Here is a 25781-nt window from a genome sequence, read left to right as displayed (position 1 = left end):
TCTCTAGCAATCAAAAAAGGAAACCACCCCTTCCTTTGCCTGAGTAGGGCAGTAACATTTTTGAATGATCAAATAGAAAGATTTGTTGCCAATCTTTAAAGGTAGATTATAGCCTTCTCCAGAAATTAATTGAAGGGGTCTACAACCTGCCATGCCCTTATTGTTCTGATAAATAGAAGGAATTTGCCTGCTGTTTCAAAGCATTTTTTCAAAGATTAGTTTAATACTGTGATGATTTGGACCTGCTGCATTTACCTAGAAGAGTAAAATTAAGGTGGTACTTCAGTTACCTGCTTCTGGAATATGTAGTGCATTTATATTTTGGTAATGAACTTCCCTGAAATAAACCAAGATGGTAGTGATTCTGTCCAGGGAGGAATACTCATAATTCTGTTCTGAAGCACTAGCAATGTCATAGGGAATTATCTGTATTCCACTGGGCATATCTTACTCAAGCAAGAGTGTTTTTGGTTTCTTCATTAGAAAATCATGAATGACAAATCATATACACAGGTAAGTTATGCTTGTTTTTCATAGGCTTATAATCATCTAGGATGGGCTTTGAATATAGATTTGTTACAGTCTATGCTTTTGAATTATTTCTGAAATTATTTGCTGAAGTTATCTTCTGCTGTTTAAAGTAAAATTCCGTGAGATAGTAACTGCTTTCAGCTGTCATTGAAATCCTGGTAGCTCCCAGCTTTGCTGAAGGACAGTATGCTAGTAGACTATGGAAGTTCAAATCTATTCTTAACTACATTGCTACCAGTAACATAACCCTTGTTAATTTTTGACCCTAACTGCTCTTTTGCAGCTTTTTCTAGACATAGTTAGCTTTAAATTCCTTTTTCTTTTTTTTTTCTCTCTCTTTAAAACAGGAATCGTGAGATCCTTGAAAACGTATTAGCTGTCATCCTAGCTATTCTAGTTGCATTTCTGGGCTCTGTACTTCTTATAGAGGGCTTTTTCAAGGATATTTGGGTCTTCCAGTTCTGCCTGGTAATAGCCAGTTGCCAGTACTCACTGTTGAAGGTATTTTAATTTCTCTTTGCTTTTTACAATAGATATAAATCCATTTGGGTGTTGCAGGTTAGAGCTTTAAGGAAAAATGTGTATACTTATCATTTATAAAGAAATGAGTAAACTTGGCCCCATGGAAAGTTTGATAGATGGCAGTGCAAGGTCAGCTCACTAGAGTGGTTCTACATATGCTTATTAAAGTTGTTTATTTATTGTTCTCATGCATTTTTTGGTTTCATGAAAAGGAGTATGTTCTTACTCCTTGAAAACCGGCTACAAACTGAACTTGAAGTTTTATTGGTTTGAGTTTTAATTTTTTTTTTAGTGTCTACACCGCAGAGCATTAATATGAGGCAATTATATCTAAACATTTTAAAACAGTTTATTGCTTTTTGTTAGACTGTGAATGGTTTGTTGTAATCGGAGAACAATTGGTTATTTTTTGATTTCACTCTTGGGATGGAAATTAGATTTAAAATTAAAGTTCCTAATGCTGTTGAAAAACCGTAGAAGTCCTGAAAATGAGGAGATTGGAGATTTTATTTTTATTTTAGAATTTTGGTTATAGACTCATACTCTTTAAATAGATTTTATGACACAAGTTTATGACATTGTGCTGTTTAAAGGCTGTAATGTGACTTGACAACTGTAAAATTATTTGTAGATATTGTTAAAAGAGCTTCAGCCAAGAAGGTGTGTGTAGTGAAGTAAACACCTTTGTCTGTAGATGGGTAACTTTCCGCTTTTCATTTTGGTTTCAGAGTGTTCAGCCAGATTCTTCTTCCCCTCGACATGTAAGTCATGGGCATGTGTCACTGCTCTAACCCTGCAGATGCAGAACTCCCACAGAGAATTGATCATTTTGATTTGACTTTCCTGGCATTTCTCTTATGCTCCTTCTTACAGGGCACATAAGGCTTGCAGTGGTCTTAATGTGTGAGAAGGGAACTGATACTATTTCCCCCCGCTGTACTCTTTGTATTTAGCAACTTATGCTGTCATTGCTCCCTGGCTTTTGCTAGGGACCCATGTCATAAGCTTTTTGATGAACCTTTATTATTCTAGCACTTATACTGAGAAGTATTCCTAGTGTTGTAATTTGCTTTGCTGGTATGAACTGACACAGCTTCGATGTTCTGTTTTAGATCATTCAGTTGACCTAGTGGGCACACTGCTTTATTTATTCACTCTAATAAGCTAAGTTTGCAATGCACTATTAATATTTGAACATGGAAATGTTCATGTTCTAGTGTTGCACAATATATTCTGTTGTGTGTCTACTAGATTGCCAAGACAAAATATTACCTTTGTCCTACATAAGATGTATAAAAGCATTATTCCTCTGCAGCAAGTCATTCATTTTGTGTAAGAAGTTGTGTTTTGATAAACACCATAGAGATTCTGTCCCCACCTCCAGCAGAAGCAGCAGCTCAGTAATAAACCTTAATCTCTTTTTCTCAGCTACTAATGAAGCCTAGTCAGAGCTTCTCTAGCATTTAGTACTGCAAGCAAAATAGCATAAAATATAGCTGAGACTAAGGGTATATGTAGTTTAGTCTAACTTAATCTAACTGTTGTGTCTTTGTTATATCAAAGCCACAAAAAGCAGACTGGTATCACTGCAAGGCAATGCATTAAGGATTTTATGAAGAAAACTTTAGGATAGGTTGAGGTGACAGTATGTTAGTTGATGACTAGTGATTAATTTTAGTTCTGAAGTTATCTGTAGCAGAAGAGTTAAAGTTATGTAAAAAACAAGTTACAAATGTTGGTGTTTTGTGGTTTCTTTTTAAACAGGGTCACAATCGTATCATAGCCTATAGTAGGCCTGTATATTTCTGTTTGTGTTGTGGTCTGATTTGGCTGTTGGATTATGGCAGCAGAAACATATCTACAACAAGATTCAGGTTGTACGGAATGGCTTTCACCAACCCACTGCTGCTGCTGTCAGCCAGGGACTTAGTTATAGGTGAGTGTTTTTTTCATGGATTTGAATTGTTTGCTTTACAACAGTAGAACTCTATGGGAATATTCTCCCCTTCTGTAGCTTTGATGTAACACGTGGCAGAGATGCCCTCTACTAAAATTTTTCATTATCCAATATCTTAGTCCTTATGCTTGAAATTTCTTATTTAACTTAGACACTACCCTTTGCTTGGACTTACCTCCTCACTAGTTGAAAAGACATTTTGATTTGGACCCTTTCACACTCTCTGGAGGGCCTTATGGCAGATGTGTAGGACCTATCACGTTTTTTGATATTTAGCAATTTGGCAGAACAGTACAGACACAATTTTAAAAAACATTATATACAGGTTAAATCTTATATAATGTGCCTCTTCTCAGAACAGGCCTATTAGCAATACCAAAAGTACAATTTTTGAGCTGTACTTCCATTTTGAGGTAATCCTGTTGTTTTCTGAACATCACAGTGCATTCAGAATACTGATGACATTTAACTCCCATTACCCCCCTGAACCTAATGCAAAAAAACAAACTATGTCAACTCCAAAACAACAATCCTTTCCCCTGTTACGGAAATCATGACAGCCCTGTAGTCTCAAACAGAGCCCATAGAAAGGAGAGAGACAAACATTTGAAGACCATCTTATTGTGGGAACTTTAATGGAGTGAAGTTATTTGGGTGATCTTCTGTGGATCACTGCTTTGGGTGGGGTAAAAAAATCTGTAAGAATTCATCTGAACTGAATGCAGTTGCTCTTCAGTTGTGTCAAAATACCTGTGTGTGAAAGACTCCAGCAGTTAAATGTTATGTCTGCATGCCTCCAGACCATTTTCTGTGCAAGAAAAATAAAAAACTTGGTTTCAGTATGGGTTTTATAAAATTTCAACTGATTAATAAGAATTACTGACTCAAGCATTTTGGGTGTTAGGTTTTTTTAACTTGATTTTAGGAACATGTTGTATTTTATGCCTCATACTGCTTTCCCCTTCAGCTTTCTGCTAATAATTCTGTATTTAAATTTAAATGCCCAGAGGGAAAATGTCTAAGCTGCATATTTATGAACAGAAATTGCTCAGACATTTTCAAAAGTGCTTTTTGAGCAAATTCTTTGGTTCTCTTCATGTCCTAGCATACTTGTTTCTGTATGAGTAATAAAAAAAGAAGATAGAAGATACTTTTGACTCATTCACATTACAGAACTAGCTTCATTTCTCTTGATAATGCTCTGTCAGTTCTGGAAGTATTTTCTTCCCTTTTCTACCATATGGAGTCATTGCCGTAAAGTATACCCATATCCCCATAAGATAATACATAAATATTTATGTAGGTGGTATGTGTTTCTCACTATGGGAGTGAGCTACTTTTTGAAAGTACTGAAGAGTGACTTTTAAAAGATGTGGCGGCATTTTTACCAGGCCATGTCCATGTTGGGATTAGCTTTTAAAACTGTTAAGTTCAAGAGTTTTGAGTGTGTTTTGATCCTTAAGTTTTACTGTTTTTCTAGGGAATCTTGCAGCAGCATATGTGGTTTGTATTTCTTAGCAGTTCTTCCAAGAAAAAAATCAGATTACCAGAACAGTTTACTCTACTTAAAAAAAAAAAAAAAAAAAAAAAAAAAAAACCAACCAACCAAAAAAAGCCCCCAAAACCAAAAAAACCAAAGCAAACCCTAACAATAAAATAACCTAAATGTAAACCAGAACAAAACCCCAAAAACCAAAATGATAAAACACCAAACAAACAAAGAAGCCCCACTAACCTGCCATACACATCCCACCCCACCTTCCCATGTGATACACTTGCTCTTGGAGCCTCTCTTCATGTTCCTGAAGCACTGTTCTAAAGAGCTTTGTGTGTAGTGCAGACCAGGCTGGCTGCTAGCAAACATACTTCGTTAGGTAAAAATCTCAGCTGCCTTTTTTTCCTGTTCCCAGGCAAAGGTGCTGGAAGACCACAGGTGCAGGGCAAAGCAGACTTTGTGTTTAGATAATGTACATGTTGTCTCCTTGCCAACAGACAAACGAGGACTAGCATAAATGCTTTATTTTGTGTCCCACCTATTGCACTGGATGAATTGCTCTAAATCTACTCCATATTTGTAGTAATTACTTTATCTTTTCACCTAGTTGTCAGGAAATAATGATGTTACAGACTGCAAAAGCATCATAAATACTGGCTTTTTGCTGAACTACTCTTTAAAAATTGTGTATTCCCAGAGCTGTGTAGTAGTAATTTTGTTTCCAGTGGGCCCAAGATAGTTGACTTACAGTCTTTTGGGAAACAACTTTTCAAGCTGACCGAACATTATATTCAACTTCTGTGTCGGCTTCCTTGAGTAATGACTTGAAATAGAGATTCAATTTGGAAATTGGAAAAAGTATTTTCTTTGGGTATTGAAGAGCTGGTCTGTAGTCCTATATTTCCTGATTAGTGTCAGTGAAAAATACAGAATTCAGTGTTTTGCCCAGGCTTGCAACCTGCATGTTTTTAAATTATATTGTTGTTTAGCATTACTGTGGAGTGGGGGAAAATAATCACATTCCTGTTATCTCACAGTTGATATTTCTAATGTGATGTCCTTCAGTATCTGACCATTCTGTGCATATAAAATTAGAAAATTAAATTTGAAACTTGTGATGCTTTACAAGATACTTTAAAGTCTGTTTCTTCTTTTGGACACTGAAGCTACAAGTGAGTAAGATGATAGAAGAATCCTCTCTAAACTGCCAGATTTTATCTGCTGGGTTATTTTTGTTATTTGATCCTTCTAGCCTTCAGAACTTAGAACTTACAATAAATATACTGTTACATTTAAATTAGATCTGAAGTACTATATCTGAACTTGTGTAGATAATTTCTGCATCTTTTATTCTTTAAGATGGAAAGTAAATTATATGTACAGGTTAAGGCATACCATTGAAATTAGGTGGCATTCATTTATCTTTACATTCTGAAATCCTGTAATTTGCAGGTGTTTTCATTATTCATACAGTTGTCTGTTCTTGTTAAAAAACCCAACTAAATAAACAGAAAACCCAGTCATTTAGGATTAGAACTTTGAGAAGTGGTGTGTGAAAATGACTGAAATTGTCAGATGTTATTAGTAGCAGAAAAGCCAGAGGTGGAGTGCTTGGCCTCCCTTACGTCAGAGTGGCTGGTGCTAGGTTGCTCCTGGAACTCCAGACAGGCAGTTAGGCTTGGATAAGCCTCATTTACAATGAGTGAAAACTTACAAGTCTAATCTGTAAACACTCCTGGCTGATCTTTGCTAAATAAAAATGGAAAGCCTGAACTGGCCTGTGTCCATGTCTACAGTAATTAAAAGGAAAGTACTATTGATTTGTATGACCTCTTTATTCAGTCAGTTCCAAGTCACTGAGTAGAACTTTACATAATGTACATTTTCCTTAGAAATTTATAATAGAAATACTTCAGTGATGTTGAGTTAAAATGAGGTGTGGGATGCCCTAGAACTTAAACTGAAAAATGCCTTACTGTGCTGTTTTTTCCATATTCACCACTTTTTCAACTCTTTATTTTTTCTCCTGTAGTGTTTACACTATGTTTCCCTATAGTATTCTTCATTGGTCTCCTGCCTCAGGTGAATACATTTGTGATGTATCTCTGTGAACAGCTGGACATTCATGTCTTTGGTGGCAATGGTGAGTCTTGTGTTTCGTGTCAGTGGCAAAAGTATGAGATGTGGAGCAGCTAAGATCAGTATGTTAGTTAAAAAATCTGGTGGGTACACTATTTTTATTCTTACCCACTAAACATAGAATATTTAATTGTATTTTTAAAAAGCCTGAAAGTCTTCTGATTGATTGAGAGATAGAGTTATTGTCCTACTAAGTCTGTCACTTTATTCCTCAGCTGGTTTCTATTGCAGTTAACTATTCCCATAGTAAAGCCATTTAATAACTAAGGAGATTAAAAAAGCCACATAAGATTCTCTTGATAAAAATCAGTTGTAGGGGAAAATACAAGTAGCTGCTCTGGTTAGAATTGTCTTTTTTTTCACATCAGAGGAAACTAGGGGGCTGATACTTTAAACTGAAGTATTTTGTATTCTCACTTAAGAAGATAACAATGTTTTTTTTCTTTTCATTTCTATGATACTCAGCTACCACAAGCCTGCTTGCAGCACTTTACAGTTTTATCTGTAGTATTGTGGCAGTAGCATTGTTGTATGGACTGTGCTATGGTGCCCTGAAGGTGAGAAAAATTTTACACACAGTAAGCATGAATGTTTTGGGGTTTATTCTCTGCTTCCTTCTGTATTAAGTAACTAAAGTATGCAACTACTAAATTAGAAATATTAGTTTGGTTTACTAGGTTGTCATACTTGCTTAGCTGTGATGTCAATAGAGGAGATGCAATGCAGGAACAAAGCAGCTTTTTTTGCTATTAAAAGATGTGTGATTTGTGCCTGTTCTAACAGGCTTTTTTTTTTTGGTTGAAAACACATGACATTTACTTTGCATTCTACATCAGTTCTTGAAAATATCATGCAAGTGACCTGTTTCTAGCAGAATCTGCATGTACTTGTATGTTAGCCTCTCAAAATGGGTTATGTAAGTTTTTTTTTCCTAGTGCTGCAAAAATGAAGTAGTATTTTCTGATTAATATTTACTTGAGAAGAAACCATGAAATAGTTTGTAGTGTCAAAGGGAATAGGTGTGCCTATCTGAAGGGGAGAGTTAGAGTTAGCTGGCAGGGGGACACACCCTCCCCACACACCCCGTTTTCCTTGCTTGAAATGTTGTTTGAAAACAGTATGGAATGTGATGCTGATTCTGTTTATTTATTTTGTGTGTGTCAATAATCAGACCTGCTCAGTTTACAGTGTATTGTAGCATGTGTGGGTCCAACTCAGAGTTGACTGGCTTTTCCACTTTATCATAGACTAGAAATTTCCCAGAGGAGTTACTCCTGTGGTGCTATCACCTGCAGGACATCATTAGCTTTCTGTGAATTTGTACACTTGTCTCATTAGCCTTTTGTAAACACATCCATTTAAGACAAACAAGCTTTAGCAAAGAGTAACTGTTGCATCTTTGCAGATCCAATACAGATCAGGAAAAACACAAAGCCACTGTTTAGTCTGCATTCGGCACATTAGAAAAATGAATCTTGAGTCCAAATACATATAATCTTCAAAATTAAGAAGTGACTAAATACAGCTCTTAAGAGCCTGTGTTCTCAAGGAATGCAGGAAATGCTTCATAAGGGTTATAAGAAATGACGACTGTTTAATGATTAAGATGGTGTAGGCTTGAGGGATGTGCCCTGTATTAGACTTTCTGATCTATAGTTAGACATAGGTAAAGATGGAACAGTATTTTTCTACAAAAGAGCTCTGGCTTACTTTTGTGGAATTGTTGTTAATTTCTCCATTCTCTGTGATATACATAATTCTTGTATGTCAGGGAAGTGGTGTGTACCTTCCTCCTTTATATTAACACTTTGTGTCTGTCTCCAGGATTCCTGGGATGGGCAGCATATTCCAGTTCTCTTCTCCATATTTTGTGGTTTGTTAGTGGCAATATCGTATCATCTCAGCAGACAAAGCAGTGACCCTTCTGTACTTTTGTAAGTGACTCAATTTGTATCTCTTCCCAAATGAAGACATAAGTTGCAAGGAAAAACTATGAATAATGTTACTTCTTAATCAAACTTTTTAATCAAAAATCGTATATTCCTGGTTAGCTAGAAATTCTCACATTTTGCATCTAGTTCTTTCTAGAACAATGACCTTTTTTGTGGCTTCTGGTAAATTCCACTTACACACCAAAATCAGGTTTTACTGCCTGCTGACGTTCTCCAAAATGTCAGTCAGGTGCCATATTTCTGCTGGTGGGTTTGTAGGGAATAACATGTACCCTTCCTGTGTTTGAAGAGGTGCTCAAGGCACTGGTTTAAGTTGAAGTGCATGGGCGACTTGTTTAACACTTTCACTTCATTTGTTGATGTATTCTTATGTTGAATGTGTGCTCCAAGTGCTTGTTCAAATAGTTATGCTTAATTATAAAGATCTGTTTTGGTGATGAATATTCCTGTCTAGCATGTTGAAACAGGTATTCTTGTTATTCTGAGTTGCAGAAGAGATCTGATGCTGAGGGTGTTTGATTCAGTTAATAATGATACATGTAAAACAAAATAGTTCCAGTAGGAGAAGCACCTCCTCCAGAATAGCCAATAAAAGCTCAACCACATACCTTGGTTAGGCAGAGGTTGAACTTGGATTTAAATGTAGCCATAAGGTTAGATGAATTTGATAAATAGTTGCCTGGGGTAGATAGTGAAGGACCTCCTCTGTGAGCAGCAAAATTAATGATTCATGAGTGTTTACACTGGAGGAAATTTCTTATCTTTGGGTTGACCACTAAACGTTATCCAGTTATCTCAGTTCAGTTGATAGGAGGTCCTTTTCCCTAGATACCTGTTCTTCTGTTCTTTCCAAAAACTAAAGCCTGGATGTTCGTTTGACCTGCAATTTCACCTGTTTAGCCAAATGTGGCACAGTTAAATGTTGTAATACATTGCAATATGTAATTTCTTTTGAAGATCTAGGGCTTTTTCTATAGTGATCTTCATGTCCATAAAATGAAATAGTATTTCTGCACTATGTATGGTGGTGTAAGAAAAATCACACTGAGAGATGGCCAGACAGCTGGTTATGGCTAGTAACACTGCACGTGGGCTTCCAAAAGCTTAAGTGTAAGGTTTTGGGGGCTTTAGTGTCAGCAAGGCCTGCTAAGAATTTAGAAGCTTGGCCAGTGTGGCTAATTCATTAATTAATCAGGCTAGAATAGATTTATTTTACTATTGCTGTTGAATTAAACTCAAGAACTCCTGTCTTTTTAAAGTAGCATTGACAAATAGACCACTTCTAAAATTTTCATGTTTCTGTTCAGTTATTTATGAGTCGAAGTTCTGTTTCATGATTGCTAAATTTTCCTTAAAATTCAGGTTTTGTTCAATTACTTCTTTGTTGCTACTAGAGAAACAGCGGTTTGAGCATCTGGCTGCTGCTCTTTAGTACTTGTGTTCTGTGCAACAGAGAACTAATTCTTTTATAAAGTTGAGGTATCTGAAAATTTGCTCAGCTATGTGAAAGCACTGATGTGCCAAAATTAATTTCTTGTGATCAATATGTAATAGAACATCTTTGTTATTATTATAAAACTATATAAAACAATATATGCTTTTCAGTGGGATTTTTTTTGTCTTTCTTTTAAGCTCTTTAGTGCAATCAAAATTTTTTCCTAATTCTGAAGACAAAAACCCTGAGGATCCTCTGTCTGAAGTAAAAGATCCTTTACCTGAGAAGCTTAGAAATTCTGTAGTAAGTAGGCTTTTTAATTACTCTCTTTTTTAAATTCCATTTAAGCATTTGCTTTATGTCGGTTAACATAGCATTTGTCTGGATCTTGCCTAGATCACACTTGTCACTTAGCATAATTCTAGTTAGAATGGATATCACAGCATTTTCCTTTCAATCTGCAGCTGAACTCATGTGCTACACCTGCAGTATAGTGCTGATACTTCAATTTTAACTTATTTAAAATCACAGAATTGGAATTCCCTGCTGTGGAATCAGTGAAGTATCACTGAGGATCTTCTTTTAGCTCACAGATAATAACAGGATGATGCTTGCTTTTCTGCAGAAGTTAGTGGGAAAGAGTTAATGATGGCAAAACTATGTATAAACTCAGTATTTCCAATAATTGTGAGGAAGAGCTTTGTGCTTGCTGTTCCAAAAATGGAAAATAAAAATGATGGGAAGTATTTTGGGGCTTTTTGTGTTTGGGTGGTCTGAGTTATTTTGTTGTTTGCTTTTTATTGGAAGCAGATGTAACCGGTTCCATTTACTTAACCACTACTTTGAATTTTTAGTACAAATTCACTCTTAAGTATTTATGGAAGTAGTAATATTTAAGCATGATTCTTTTTGACACAATGTAGCAATAAGTAAGAGACTTAAGAAGCTTAGTGTGTTTAGCTTGTACAAAAGAAGGTTGAATATTCATTTAGCTTTGTGTGGGACTCAGCTGTAGGCTGAACTGTATAGCTGGGTTTTTCATAATACAGCAGTTAAAAGCATGATGAGGTGTAGTATGTGGGAACTACAAATAAATATTTAGAGCAGAGAACTGCAATTCCTTTAACATTTAGCAGGAGAGAGTGACTATAGGAGCTGCAAGTTCTTCTTTAACTTTCAAACTGTGGAGTTAGTTTCCATGGGGACACAGGAGCTGAGGGTTTTGATAGTCTCTCTTACAGTGGTTTTTAAAATCAGGACAACTGATTAAAAAAAAAAAAAAAGTAAGTTGTAACAAAGAAGTTAATGCTTTGCAGCAATAATTGCTGTGTGTAATTATTTGGCCAATTTTGGAGCAGATAATCCTGTAATGATTTTTCTGGACTGTAGATATTGATAGTCTTTGTTTACAATGTGGGAACAGATCTTAATTTAGGCTTCGAGTTGCAACGGCCCTAAGCACGCATTGCCCCCTTGTGGCTGAGTCTGGCATTACTCGTTTGGTGGGAAGTGTTGCCTGTTATCAACGGCTTTTCATTTTTTAGGAGTAATGGAAAATTCAGACTCGTTCCTCGGGTCATTCTAAAGCTATCTTTCACCCTTCTCCAGAGAAAGCAGAAAAGCGTTATAGAGCCTGGTTGTTTCAGCTGGTTGGTAGCTCTGCCTAGGCAGCGCTCTTCCAGAGCTCTTAATTGCCTTCTAGTTTAAACAGTTCTTAGAACATAAAGGGGAACTTTGATTGTCCCTTCCAGTGCTTTCATCAGTGTTTTCAGGGAATCCTTACACCACCTCACAGTCCAGGATTAGAGAATATATTTGGTATATTGATTTGTCCTGACCAACTATAAGTACACATCTTTGCCTTTCATTTAGTTGAACTGATGGTCTTAGCTGTGAGATTTGTCTTGTGAAATTTCTAATAACTTCAGTGGAAGTAGTTAACACTGGCATAATTAAAAAAATCTTAAATCAGTTTCAGTGTTACTGCGTCTGTGTATTAAGGAGGTATTGAAAGGTTGGACTCTGCGTTGGGGTATTTTCCAACTATAATGACTCTAAACATCAACCAAAGCTGGTATTTTCTAAAATTATTTTATTTTGACTCTGCAGAGTGAACGATTGCAGTCTGACCTGATTGTGTGTATAGTCATTGGTGTCCTATATTTTGCAATTCATGTCAGTACAGTATTTACAGTTTTACAGGTAAGAAATTACTTTGTCTTCAATTTGCCTTCTGTATGTGAATGCTCTGGTGTGATATAAAGTGTATTCTTGTTGTTCACTGAGTCTTCTGGCTAATTTTAGATGGTCTTTAGGCATAGAGTGTGACAAGTACATGACTGAAGGTCTTCACTTTTATGTGCTCAAAAGATCATCTTCCCGAACTCTTTGCTGCTTCCTTTTTATGATCTATACTTTTTAGCCTCTGACACAAAACACCCTCTTTTGAGTCATCTATCTCAATTAAATAGTGTCAAGATTATTTTGAAATTAGGAAAAATGAAACTTAAAAAAGAAAGTTAAAAATGTCTAGTGTTTAAAGTTTGAGGAGCTGAACCTTGACTCAGCAGTTCCATACTGGCATGGCTTTTTGTATAGGGTACAGTATAGGGCAGTACCCCTCTACTGGAATGATTATTTACAGGACTTCAAAGTTTCAAGTTTTTGACTTGTCAGTCTAGCTAGTGTTACTGCTTTGGATACTTTTAATGTCTGTATGTGACTTTTGATAATAATGGCATGAGACTAGATCCTATGCTTGGACTTAAACATTTCCCTCAAGAACTGCAATTACTGAGTTTCTTATTTTGGTATTCCTGTTGTGGAACCTTTGATTAGCTTATGAATAGCCTTATGTAAGGCAAATGAAAATTTCTGGCATGTATTTTAGCAGGATTTTACCTTCCTGTGCTGCCTAAAGTTAAAGTAAGTAACTAATTTTAAAAAGCATATGCGTTTAGGTAACTTCATGTCTTCAGGTGAAGTGCATTACTTACGCATGTGTATTTGTGTTTTCTGAGGAAAATATGCATTCTATTATTGTATGTCTGAATTTCAGCACTCCACCTGACTGGTGCTTTCCCCCACATTTGAGAGATTTGGCTTTGTGCTCTTCACCAGTTAGGTATTTCAATAGGCTTGGGCTTCATTGAGTTTACAAAGAGCTTATGACAAGATAATGCAATCCCAGTTTTGCAGTTATTTAGACTTAGGTAGAAGTTTAGAGAAAATTTTAATGTGTAGAAAGCATTTTTGTGAAATCTGGCCATCATCCCATGTTAATTTTGCAATATTTTGTGACTTCTGTGGAAGGGATTGGTCTTGTGGGAGATTTCTTACTTTCCCAAGTGAATGTGAAATTAATGATTTGTTTTTGCTTATGCTTATATTTCCTTTAATCCAGCAGATGGAAATGTAAATTGGGTTCAGCCTTTAGAGAATAATACCTTTATAAAATGAAATGCATATGGGTCATAAGCTGTGGACTATGAAAGAAGATTGGTGTGCTATTTTTACTTGAAAGTACATTTCAACTTAGTGAAAATTTGTTAGATACGAAGGGGTTTTTTTCTCAGTTTTTTTTTTTCTTGTTTTATCTTAAAATTGGTAGTATAGTTTCTCATGAAGAAATACATTAGTATTGCAGGAGCACCTGCCTGTATGCTGAAAAATACACTAATAAAGTAATATTTCATTTTGTTTATAAAACATAAATCTTAATTTCTTCAATTCTTCTTTTTAGCCTATTTTAAGTTATGTTCTCTATGCATTGGTGGGTACGGTAGGCTTTGTGACCCATTATGTTCTGCCTCAACTCCGAAAGCAGCTTCCTTGGCATTGCTTTTCTCACCCACTGCTGAAAACCAAGGAATACCATCAGTTTGAAGTCCGGAGTAAGTATTGTTTTTAGCACTTCCTTGAACTTGCTGTAGTTGCTGACCAGCTTGTGTTACCTGTTGATATACTTATTCTCTTTACTATTCTCACTACTGGAGGATTTCATTATATCTGATCTATAAACGTGTTGGTTTCTCAGTTCCTCATGCTTTGATTCCATGACATTTTATGTATCTCAGTTGATGGTGATAATACAAGTGTTAGCATTATCTGAGAGCAGTTCCATTAAAACATAGTCTTCAAAATCTGAAGTGGTAAAGTTTGTATTTAGGATTGTCTCAAGGCTTTTTCATAAAGATGTAGTGTGTTTTACTGTGTATTTTATCAACATAGCAAGTTTTCAGATGTTTTAGAGGATTAGATATGGTGAATGCTGGTGAGGACTTTATCCTGGCACTGATTCAGTTTTTAATAGTATGGTTGACATGTTTGACAATAGAAAATAGTGCAAGTGGTCAACTGATAGATGAAGACACCAAAGTACCAGTCTTAGAACTTGATCTAAGATACGTGCATAGATACGTGCTTGCAGCTTGTACAAAAGCCTATGTTTTCATGGAATCTTTCCCCAGAGATGCAGGAAAGATGAAGTCATACTGCTTATCAGTTTTCCAGAAAGGATAAATGTTGTGGTAGATTGTGAGGACTTCACTGTTGTAATGTTTTTATTGTTAACAGCAGACTTAAGAAATTCTGTCTAAATTGCCCTGGAAACAACTGGAACTATTTGGTTTCTCTTTTCAAATAGTTATCAAAACAAGAAAGCATTCTACTGCTTTCAGGAGCAGAGAATTATCAGAATTGATTTGCAAACTTTCTACCTTTGTAGCAGCCATTCAATGTGGCCTTTTCATTGGTGTCTAACTTGTGGGATTTTTTTTCCCCTGGTGATTGCATGTAAAGATGGATAAATATGAATAGCAGTTGTAGTATGATGGAACAAGTGAAAAGTGCAACTGTATGCCTTAATTAAAGGCATGCAGTCTCTGAAACTAGAAAAGCTACAGTTGGTACCCTTTATGTATGCATCAATGTTTACCATAACTTTTGACATTAAATCTTCTAGCCTATATTGTAGAATAAATATTTTTATCTTAATTTGCATTAATTTAAAACACACCTTACAATTCTTGTGGAAGTTTAAAGGAAGTTGCTGAAGTGACAGACATTTGTGTTGGCAGGTTACATAAGGTCTTCTGTATTGTGGAATTGTAAACCAGGAGTCCTTCAGATTGAATAGGGTTGAAAAACATCCTTTTGTGTGAGATAAAACGCATCATTTCAAACAGCTTCATCAATAGCAATCTTGAAATTATTAAAGCGGTGGAATCCAGTTTGTGTCCTTCTGCATACAGTAAGCAAGTAGCTTGTAAACTGTTCTGCTGTTGTGTGAACAGTGCAAAAACTCTACTGGGGCTAGACAGGAGCTTCACTTTATTTTGGTTAAATAAAACAAGAAAAGTCCATGGTGAGAAAATGGTTAATGCAGGATAATTGGATGAAGAATCTTTATTTTGTAACCAGAAATTTTTGATTTGACAGTGCCATCTGATTTCTTCTTTTTAATACATCTTGACAGATGCTGCACATGTTATGTGGTTTGAGAAACTTCACATTTGGCTCCTTTTTGTAGAGAAGAACGTTATCTATCCACTGATAGTCCTCAATGAGCTCAGTAGCAGCGCTAAGAATATTGCTAGTCCAAAGAAACTGGATACTGAGTAAGTATAAAAGACTATTAAGTAATCTTAAGTATGTCTGCTGTGGTGGAAAGTTAAATAGTGACTTCTGGCATCAGTGGGAAGACAACACATTAATGGATTGTCTTAAGAGTGAGGCAAGGAATAGATAAAGCTGTATTTGAAAACCTATATAAAGCTGAGTTAAACTGATTGGAGTACTGCACTGTTAAACTAGACACTCCTTCAGAATAAGTCATTCAACTCGTAGCATGTACTGTGAAGATGACATGTTACAGCATTACCTAGTAGTGTGATGAGTTTGCTTGTTGAGCTACAGAGTCTCTATTATGATTGTCCAGATGGCAAGTTCAATATAGTGTTGATATGTTCTGTTATTTTATCAGGTGTAAATTTCAGACTTGTTCCCTGAGTTGGCGTGCCAGTGTGCTGCCCCTCTGTAGCTTTCTTCTCTCATCGAGGAATTCCCCAGGCGTCCTAGCCCCTAAGCATAATCCATGTCCAGATGAAATTGAATCTTGGTTATAATCCCTTGAGCAATGTATCTGACTGTCTCAGCAAATGATAGCTCAATAATAGGCCCTGCTTTTTTTGCCTCCAAGAAACAGTAACTAGGTGTCTTTTTTGGATTTCAAGTTCTTATTCATTTAGAACAAAAGAGAGCATAAATATTGAAATGAAACAGAATATATTTTTGGGGAGAGGTTGTTAGATTAATTTTGGAGGGTGCTGTGTGGCTTTTTTAGCTTTCTTTATTTTAATCCCTGCATCCAGTAAGTTCTTGCTTTGGGTTCATTATCACAGTCACTATGAGACCTTTGGGAGGAATAGTGCCATTATGTTACTTTAACTTCTTTTTTTAATAACCCTTTGATATGTCAGTTGCTTTGTCTGAAAAAAATTGCAATTACCTCAGTAGAAATTAGAGCAGTGTAGTCATGCAGGAAATGATAATCCAGTGTCATTAACATCCTCTTGATGATTAATATAGCATTTTTGCATTTTAGTATTCATAACCTAAATTAAAGACCAGGTTTCTCTTCACTCTACAAAGATAATTCATTTCCTAATTTTTTATTTCTTTTTTAGTGGCACACTTAGAAACAATGCTAATTCTTGAACATTGATTGGCTTGAGTAACAATGAAAAGATTAAGATAGTAGCCTTTTTCAAAAAAAATCTGAAGTTGTCCTTAAAAAACCAACAGATCATTAACATACCCCCTGCCCCAATTTCCAAATGCAAGCTCAAATCAGTTTGAAGAGATTGGTATTGCATAACAGTACAACTTAAGAGGTCTTTAAACCCCTTTCAGTCAACAGGTAGTAACTGTTTTGTGTGACTTCCTTTCACAGGTTGGGTGCTTTAATGATCACAATAGCTGGCTTGAAGTTACTGCGTTCATCATTCAGTAGCCCAACGTGCCAGTATGTCACTGTTATTTTCACAGTGCTCTTCTTTACTTTTGATTACAAAAGTTTTACTGAGACCATGCTGCTAGATCTCTTCTTCATGTCCATACTCTTCAGCAAGGTAACTTTTAACTCTATTTTTAGGTGTTTCAGTTCATCCAAAGGGGAAAATGGATAGTCCTATCTGATAGATAATCTTGCAGATTCTCAGTCTTTTGTACTGTAATAGATATGCTGTAAGGCAACTAAGACTTCTCCTTCCCAAAGCATTTACGTTGGCTTGAGAAACCATATGTAACTTTCTGAATGTTTCCTGAGTTTGTATGTAGAACAATGAAGTTCATCTTATGGTACTTGCTTTTATAATTACATCCTTTTTCTAAGTCTCAACGCTTTTAGTAGATAAATAAGAACTCTAGGATGACCAGTAAACTCCTCAGGATGCAGAACATATTGACTGTTAGCCAAAATACTGAATTGTTTTTTCTTGTTTTTTCTTTTTTTTTTTTTTTGTTTTCCTCTCTAGCTTTGGGAACTCTTTTATAAGTTGAGATTTGTATATACCTACATTGCTCCCTGGCAGATCACATGGGGGTCTGCCTTCCATGCTTTTGCCCAGCCCTTTGCTGTGCCACGTATCCTTTGAAAATCCAAACTTTCTCGTGAAGTCATATATTTATAATTTGAGTACTGCATTATAATGGATTCTGTGTTATGGGGCAAAACTACTGAAGGAACAGGTTTGTCTAGTGAGTATTTACAAAGTAGCTGTGCACACTTTCTGCCTTGTTACAGTGCTGTGAATTATACAGTAATGTTAGGAATAGTGTCCTGACTTAAAAGAAATGTGGACCAGAAGTAATTCTGAAAATATATAACAGCTTTTCTTTCGATAGTCATTCCCTTTTACAGGAGTCACTATTTATGGTTTTAGTCCTTGAGTTTTGCATTTTAAACTTCTGTAGACTGGTTTGCATGGAGTGTTGACTTAGTATGTTCAACAGAGTCCTTGGGAATGATTGTCATGTTTAATGCCAAATTTCCATCTCTTTCTGTTTTTAAAAACAAAAACAATCCCCTTATTGCTGGAAATACTACAAACATCTTTGCTGCATAGAAATTTGTAGAGATCCTGTTTTGCTCTTTGTTGCTGTTGCTGTTTGTATTGAACACCATCACAGAAGCTAAAAAAAAGTAGTTGTTGCTTTGTTTTCCTTAATTCTCTTACCCTACAGATTCTGCCATGTTGTTTGTACAAGCAGCTGTGTCAGCTTTCTTCTCTACTCCACTGAATCCTTTTCTGGGAAGTGCAATATTCATCACTTCATATGCCAGGCCTGTCAAATTCTGGGAAAGAGACTACAAGTAGGTGAAATAATAAAGTTTTTTTTTAAAATTGTTTTTAATAGACTAGATATGTCTGAAGTGTTGGTTTGAGGATTTTGTTGGGTTGGTTTTTTTAACTTGGGAATTTCTGCTATTTTTTTTTCCCCTCAGAGAAAACTAGTATAAAGCACTTAAAGTTTTCATTCTACTTGTTTCTGAAATACTGTAGCAGCTGTTTTTTTACACTAGAATCATTTGCTTCAGCTGCTTAAATAATTTCTACTTAGAAGTATGCCATTCTGGTGTTTTTAAACATGGAATTTATGGTATTATGAAGTGCAATTTTGATCAAAAAATGAGTTTATGTACAAAAAGTTTTTGGGGAACAGTTCATAGGTGTATTTACCTGTGTTGGTTATTATTTTGCGCACAGCAAAACAAACTTGACTAAACTTGAAACAAAAATCTTTCAAAGTAAGTTTTATTTTTTTTTTTGCTGAAGGTGGGATCAGTAGTAAAAGATTCTTCAGGTCAGATTGTTTCTTTTCACTTCTCTGAAGCTCCCTATTGCTGATAGTGTATCAGACCAACAAAATACTGATAAGCAGTGTAGGGCAAGTTAAATGTTTATTTCTGGTATTTCTTATTTTCCTTTTAGCATTAGAACAATTTAAATGCAATGTTCCAAATCTTAGATTAAAGCATTATGATTGTAATTTCAGGCAATGAAAGAACTGTCTAAAAATTAATTTTTCAATAAAGTCTACTGAAATGCTTGCTGTGTGAATTTAATTAGTGTGAATTTTTTTCTCACATCTAAACCTTTATGATACCTAAGAAAACATACACATTTATCTAAAGTGCAAGATTATTCTGTGGCTATTTACTGTGGACAAACTTTATTAGTATTATCATGCCTATTATACACAAAAAATATTCTTACATATGAGAAGAGCAGCAAATATGCATCTAAAATTATTTTGAAGTAACTTTTTCAATCTATTTCGCTGGGAATATTTAAGACTATATTAGTAGTCTCTCTCCTTAGACATTCTTACAGTAATATATTTCATATTAAGTGTGCTTTATTTTTTTTTTCTTATTTTCAGCACAAAACGTGTGGATCATTCAAATACTAGATTGGCTTCACAGCTGGATCGGAATCCAGGTAGTTCTCCTAGTTGGATTTCAGTAGTTGGTTTGGAGTTTTGGGGGGTTGGTATTTTTAAGGAGGACAGGGGCATTGGGGAAGTGGATTGGTGGGTGAGCTTTTTTTGAGGGTGAGCTTTCTTATAGTGGCTTTTTTTTCACATGTAAATGGCTTTGGTTTTTTATAGGATTCATGATCAGTTTACCCTCTGATCTTGTCCAACTATGCCCAACATCTGTTGCTCTGTTTCCTGTTAGGTTTTTTTTTCCATTATCTCTCTTGCTTTATTCTTTAGGCTCTCCTATAAGTTTTTTGATTCCACTCTTACGTTTGTGCTCCTGCTTTACCTTTTTATTTATAATTGTAGCAGCCATTAAACTGTTTTGCTTTTTATTCTTGAGGTATTTAAAAAGTGCCAAGTATTATTTGAGGGTGTCTCAATGTCACGGTAATGAGACCAGTACCACAGACATCACTGAGATATATCTGTGTTCATTTACTTTTGTACTTTATTATCTGGAGTAGGTTGATGGGAGATGGCTGAGTGGAACTGATGCATGGAGGAATAATTCGGGAAATGGAGGAGTGACTAAGAAAAAGTTTGGTTCAAAATACAAGTGTTACTTGGCATTCATTTGGAGTAGCTGTCCTGTAAAAAAGGGGAGGTGGGGGGGTAGAGTATGACCTTGAGACAGGATTGTAGTTACGAAAAGAGAGGGTTCAATGTGAAGTAATAATTGACATTCAAGCTTGATGTTTTTTCTGCAGTTTCAGATAACCTAAATCCAATCTTCTTGCAGGTTCAGATGATAACAACCTGAATTCTATCTTCTATGAGCATTTAACTCGTTCTCTTCAGCACAGCTTATGTGGAGACTTGTTGTTGGGTCGCTGGGGAAACTACAGTACTGGGGACTGCTTCATCCTAGCCTCTGACTACCTCAATGCACTAGTACACCTTATAGAGATAGGAAATGGCTTGGTCACCTTCCAGCTGAGGGGGCTTGAATTCAGAGGTGAGTGTCTTAGATGTCCTTAGCTGTCTGCACTAAAAAGTAGGCTTCAGCTTTGGAAACTGAAGTTATGTTCTGTTCTATCCTGGTAATAAATTGCTTTGAAAATGGGCTGCAGGGCCTCTTGGTGCACCTGTCACTTGGTGCTGAGTCCCTCTTTCCATTTTAGTGCAACATGGCTACTTGTTAGAGAAACCTAACTAAAAGGGGATCCTAGAGTGAGGAATTAAGCTATCTAAATCTTTTGTGTTTCTCGGCAGATAGTTCACTTAGCGTTAAAAGAATTTAATTTGAAATAGGTTGAATTTTAAAGTCTTGTAAACCCAAGTTCACATTAAAGCAATTGTATGAGGCGTTCAACTCTTTCTTCTTTCCTCTGTTTCCTCCTAAGGAACTTACTGTCAGCAACGAGAAGTAGAGGCCATCACTGAAGGTGTAGAGGAAGATGAAGGTTTTTGTTGCTGTGAACCTGGCCACCTTCCTCACATGCTTTCCTTTAATGCTGCCTTTGGGCAGCGTTGGCTGGCTTGGGAAGTGCTTGTAACAAAGTATGTTCTGGAGGGTTACAGCATCACTGACAACAGTGCAGCTTCCATGCTTCAAGTCTTTGATCTCCGGAAAATTCTCACCACCTACTACGTGAAGGTGTGGTTCGGCTCAGTGCAGCCTCTGGGGGGAGGCTGGCTGGGCTACACCTGGGAACTGCTCAATGTCTTGAACTCATGTCTGTCACATGAGGATCATTGGGTCAGGTGATACTTACGGATGTACGAACACCTTCTGCAAAGGAGGACAGAGTTGGTTGTACTGAGAAGGACTCAGTACTCTGGTGCATGAGAAGGACAATGGTCCTGTACCCCAGATCAGAGAGAGGACACCACCTCGCTGAGGCTGGAATAGAAATTTTAAAACTGTTACCCAAATACAACAGCTCTGTTGTAAATGAGAAGGTGGTTAGTTTCTTTAGAAAACGCCAAGCTGCTTTGGTCTTCATAAGCTGTCCAAACCTTTCTTTGCTTCTTAAAAAAGAGGCAAGCCCTCTTCTCCAGTTTTAAGATAGCTGTAGGCCTCAGATCTTTTCAGATAATCAGTGTACTAATTGAGATCTTCCATAAGCTACTCTCTTTCTGAGAGCTGAAAATTCTCAGGTTAAAATATTTCAAGATACTTATTCACACATGCATACCAGTTGTGTTCCCTAGCACAGAGGTCTTAAACTGTTTTGTGTTTTAGATTTTTTTAGTTTAGAATTCTTTAGACATTTGGTATCTAAGCCTCCATGTTAATGAAATAAAAAAGTATATGTATTTATTTTCTGCAAAAAATTACAATGAGGATCCTATTCCATCCTTTTTTCCTTTCCTAATTCGTTCAGTGTAGGCTTCAGAAATCCTGACAGTCTTTGAAAAACACTCCTATACACCACCTCTGTTGTTTTCTGTGCAAATCTCATGTACCTGTGATATAAATGCTACTGTTTATCAGTCTTGTTAATTTTCACAAAAAATATTGCAAATAAGTTGAAACCACTGAGATTGCTGACTGAGTTGTTTTTTTTAATTGCAATATTGACTCGAATTTTTATATTGCTACTGTTTCAGGGCATCATCTATTACGTCACAACATCCCCCAAGCTGGAGGAGTGGTTAGCTAACGAGACAATGCAGGAGGGGCTGCGGCTGTGCACAGACCGCAATTATGTGGATGTAGACCCAACGTTTAACCCCAATATTGATGAGGATTATGACCACCGCCTGGCAGGGATCTCACGAGAGAGCTTCTGTATGATATATTTGAACTGGATAGAATATTGTTGCTCTCGGAGAGAGAAGGTAAGTACGTGGAGAAAGCCATTCACTGTTCTAGGATGGTGTCACTTTTTTCCCTTTTGGTTTGACTTACAGATAGGTTTAATACTGATTTTTAAAATTTAAGTATTTTGATTGAAATAGTTTTGATCTTCCAGTTTTGAGATGGGAATTTAATAGATTGTGTAAGTAGTGTATGGTTTAACCAGCTCGTTAATGAGCTTTATTTGCCAGCTCAAATCAACCAGTTGAATCTTAGACATTTATCTACATGCAGAAGGGTATGTCTGCAGAATTGATGTTTTGTACTTAGATATCAGTGTTCACAAATCAGCCTTAACTTAAACAAAAATCCTTAAAACCCAAGATACCTGTTTCCAGCTTATCAGACTCACTCATTCTTTCTCAGTGATCACATTATACCATTCCTTTGGACCACTGGAATTGTTGGCTTGTGAGAAAATCATCCTACTGTTTCTTCTTTCTGCAATCCTTCCATCTTTTAAATAGGAGTGTTAGTATGGTTGTAGAGGAATGCCTTGAATTTTTCTGTTTACAAAATAACTGTGTCAAATTAATGTTGCCTTTGAGAATAAGCAGAAGTCGATTGAGATTAAAGGGACAGGAATATAATGGGAATTTGTTTAATGAGGAGTCCAAGACTTAAGGGTTCATGTTTGCTTTGGAGGTAGAAGATCAGTTAAAACCCATTTTAACAGGGGTAAGACTTAGTGTCCTGTGTTCAAAGGACAAAAAACAGCCAAAGAAAATTTCCCTCCCAGAACTGAACATGAAATGCTTCGTGTATGTTTTGAAAGTCAGATTTAGTCATTTAATTGAATGATGCCATCTGCTAGGGCATTATATATCCTGGCTATACTACTGGTTTTGAACTGAAGGCACGTCTCCCCTAACTAACCCCTTGACTAAAGCAGTAGTCCAGGGAAGTTGTCAGGTAAATCAGGCTTAAATACTCCTAACCAGTGATAATCCACTGTATTCACTGAAAATATCTTTTTCTAAACCCCATAATTTAGCTTGTCAGCAGTTTATCTGCAAGTTATACACCATGGAGAATGTAGCATGCATCTGTTTAGTTTACAATTTGTCTTATTTCAAATAATAATATATGTGTGTCTGCTTTTACAGGTACTTAAGAGTACTTGTAAAACTCTTGCTCACACTTCGAATCAGAATTGTTTTTTTAAGTGTCACTGCTGTGGTAGGTACATACACACACTTGAGAACTGATGTGTTTGGGTCTCTTAACTCCCTCTGGCAGAATCTTTTTTCAGTGGCCGTTTCTTTATTCCATTCACCTATTTGTTATTTTTTCTTTTCTTATTACAAGCCACTGGATTCAAGTAAAGACTCACCCCTAGTGACGTTGTGTTATGGACTGTGTGTTCTGGGGCGGAGAGCATTGGGAACAGCTTCACATCATATGTCTAGGTAAGAAAATGTTGTTGCTGTAAGCTTCCTATCTTCAAAATCCCTGAGTTCTTAGATTAGGTTTTAGATGAGTGTCTTCTCATAGAAGAAATAGATAATTAATGTCATCTTTCCTTAAAATGGGCAGATTTGCTGTGTAACTTGTCTTCATTACAACAACCAGTGAAATGTAACTAAGGAAAAGTACATGAGGGAGAACTTGCAGCTAAGCATACTGTTTTTTTGAACTAATTCAAGGTGAGAGTTCTGATATGGGTAAGGACTGGTTATAACCGGTTTAGAACTGATTAAGTTCTGAAAGTAAGCTCCATTTCCTCCCACTGACTAGATGTCCTATATGGAAATAAGGGGAAAAAGAAGAAAGTTTCTTAAAATGAAGAACTGATAATATCTAGGTGGATGTTAGATGAGACTACTGTGATAAGTTTTACAGTTTAGCTGGCTCTGGGGCAAGCAATTGTGTTTTGTACAAATCTTCAATTCTGTTGTCATATGGCAACTTCCTTGCCAATTGACAGCCTCAATTTAAGAAAGCAAGTGTAAAACACAGCTATAAAGTTCAGGAAATCACAAGGTGATGGCTTAAAAAGTAGCGCATACTTGGATGTGTAAGCTATTGGTCAGTTGGATGCTGACTATAAAACCTGTTCTACTTCAATTTCAGGGCAACTGTTGATTAATTCTTCTAAGTACAGCCAATTGCCTCTTGAAGGTTGTCTATGTATGGAGTTGAAAGATTCATCAGAGCATATTTGATTTTTCACTCTTAAGTTAGCTTAGTAATTGAAAACATTGCCTTCTAAGCAGGAAAAGTTGACAAGGTTTTTATTTTGTACTAAAGCATGGACAACTGAAGTTGCTGCATACCCTCTTTAACAGGTTTGTTATGCCACGTACCTTGAGAAGTTTTGCCTTGAAAAATCTTCAGAATGAAATCAGGCACTCCTCATGACATTTGTTTGCTTTAGTCCATGTAAATAGTCTGTTGCATGTATGGTTTTTCCATTACCTGTTCAGTGCAGGTGGACATCTGATGTACCAAATTTTTTTTACATACATATCCTTTCCCTGTCTTACTTATCCTGTACCTTACCTTATGAGAGAAGAATTGTGTGCCTTTCTGTGCAGCTCAGTACTTTCTTTTCAGTGATGATAACTGTGAATATATTTGTACTTCAGTTAATATTTGGGTTTTCTTTTTTCCCCCCCCCTCTCAACAGTAACCTGGAATCCTTCTTGTATGGCCTGCATGCCCTATTTAAGGGTGACTTCCGTATATCTTCAATTAGAGATGAATGGATCTTTGCTGACATGGAATTACTGAGGAAAGTAGTGGTTCCTGGAATACGGATGTCACTGAAGCTACATCAAGTGAGAGATTACACAGAAAGATGTGTCCAGTTTTTTATTTCTCTTAATTTGTTCTTTTAAACATTAGTGACTGGGAGAGAGGAAAAAGAGAATGAGAATAAAAGGACTATATGATAGAAATTGACAATTGAAAAAGAGGGAGTATCATCTCTTGTCCTTTAATTTATTGCAGCTTTTGTGAAAGGTGATACTGAGGGAATGATGTTTATGCTCAGAGCTTGAAAATTACATTAACTGTAGATCAGAATATGTCAAGCCCTGTTTCATACCAATCTAGAGATTTCCCTTATGAACAGCTTCTCTGATGTTTTCCCTCTCTCTTCTCTCCCTGCATATATGTAATTGGTTTAAAAGGTTATGCATTCAAAGCTGCATAGTCCTCTCCTCCAGTGGGAGTTGGTTTTTTTTCTTCTTTTTACTTTGAAGTGTTTTAGTCACAGGTTTCAGGTGAGAATGAGAAGGTTGCATTTTCATAAGGTGAAATTAGAGTTTGTCTTTGTAGTGAAGTGTGGATGAAGATGAATGATCTCAAATTCTGTCCAGCGTGTGTATTAACTCAGCAAGTACAAGAAAATATGTACTTAGTGAGAAACACTCTCTGAGGAGGGAGAAGTGTTGGTA

The 25781-nt window shown here is 36.2% G+C and overlaps 1 protein-coding gene across 8 annotated transcripts in view; it reads left to right on the top strand.

The window, feature by feature from the left end:
* The window catches only part of PCNX1 (pecanex 1), an 89409-nt gene that overhangs the window by 47730 nt on the left and 15898 nt on the right, over nucleotides 1–25781 (top strand). For all 8 annotated transcript variants that reach the window (XM_066321324.1, XM_066321323.1, XM_066321318.1 and 5 more), the window contains 19 exons: nucleotides 879–1032; nucleotides 1782–1814; nucleotides 2818–2989; nucleotides 6538–6648; nucleotides 7110–7201; nucleotides 8469–8578; nucleotides 10229–10334; nucleotides 12141–12233; nucleotides 13774–13924; nucleotides 15508–15649; nucleotides 16984–17161; nucleotides 17567–17675; nucleotides 18276–18405; nucleotides 19476–19534; nucleotides 20317–20532; nucleotides 20921–21174; nucleotides 22131–22361; nucleotides 23689–23789; nucleotides 25010–25160. In XM_066321324.1, coding sequence (XP_066177421.1) covers nucleotides 879–1032; nucleotides 1782–1814; nucleotides 2818–2989; nucleotides 6538–6648; nucleotides 7110–7201; nucleotides 8469–8578; nucleotides 10229–10334; nucleotides 12141–12233; nucleotides 13774–13924; nucleotides 15508–15649; nucleotides 16984–17161; nucleotides 17567–17675; nucleotides 18276–18405; nucleotides 19476–19534; nucleotides 20317–20532; nucleotides 20921–21174; nucleotides 22131–22361; nucleotides 23689–23789; nucleotides 25010–25160 — 2593 coding nt within the window. The remainder of the gene's footprint in view (nucleotides 1–878; nucleotides 1033–1781; nucleotides 1815–2817; nucleotides 2990–6537; nucleotides 6649–7109; nucleotides 7202–8468; nucleotides 8579–10228; nucleotides 10335–12140; nucleotides 12234–13773; nucleotides 13925–15507; nucleotides 15650–16983; nucleotides 17162–17566; nucleotides 17676–18275; nucleotides 18406–19475; nucleotides 19535–20316; nucleotides 20533–20920; nucleotides 21175–22130; nucleotides 22362–23688; nucleotides 23790–25009; nucleotides 25161–25781) is intronic.

Source organism: Sylvia atricapilla, chromosome 6 (genome assembly GCF_009819655.1).
Source record: "Sylvia atricapilla isolate bSylAtr1 chromosome 6, bSylAtr1.pri, whole genome shotgun sequence".
Classification (NCBI taxonomy): Eukaryota; Metazoa; Chordata; class Aves; order Passeriformes; family Sylviidae; genus Sylvia; species Sylvia atricapilla.
This window is presented reverse-complemented; position numbering and strand designations above follow the sequence as displayed.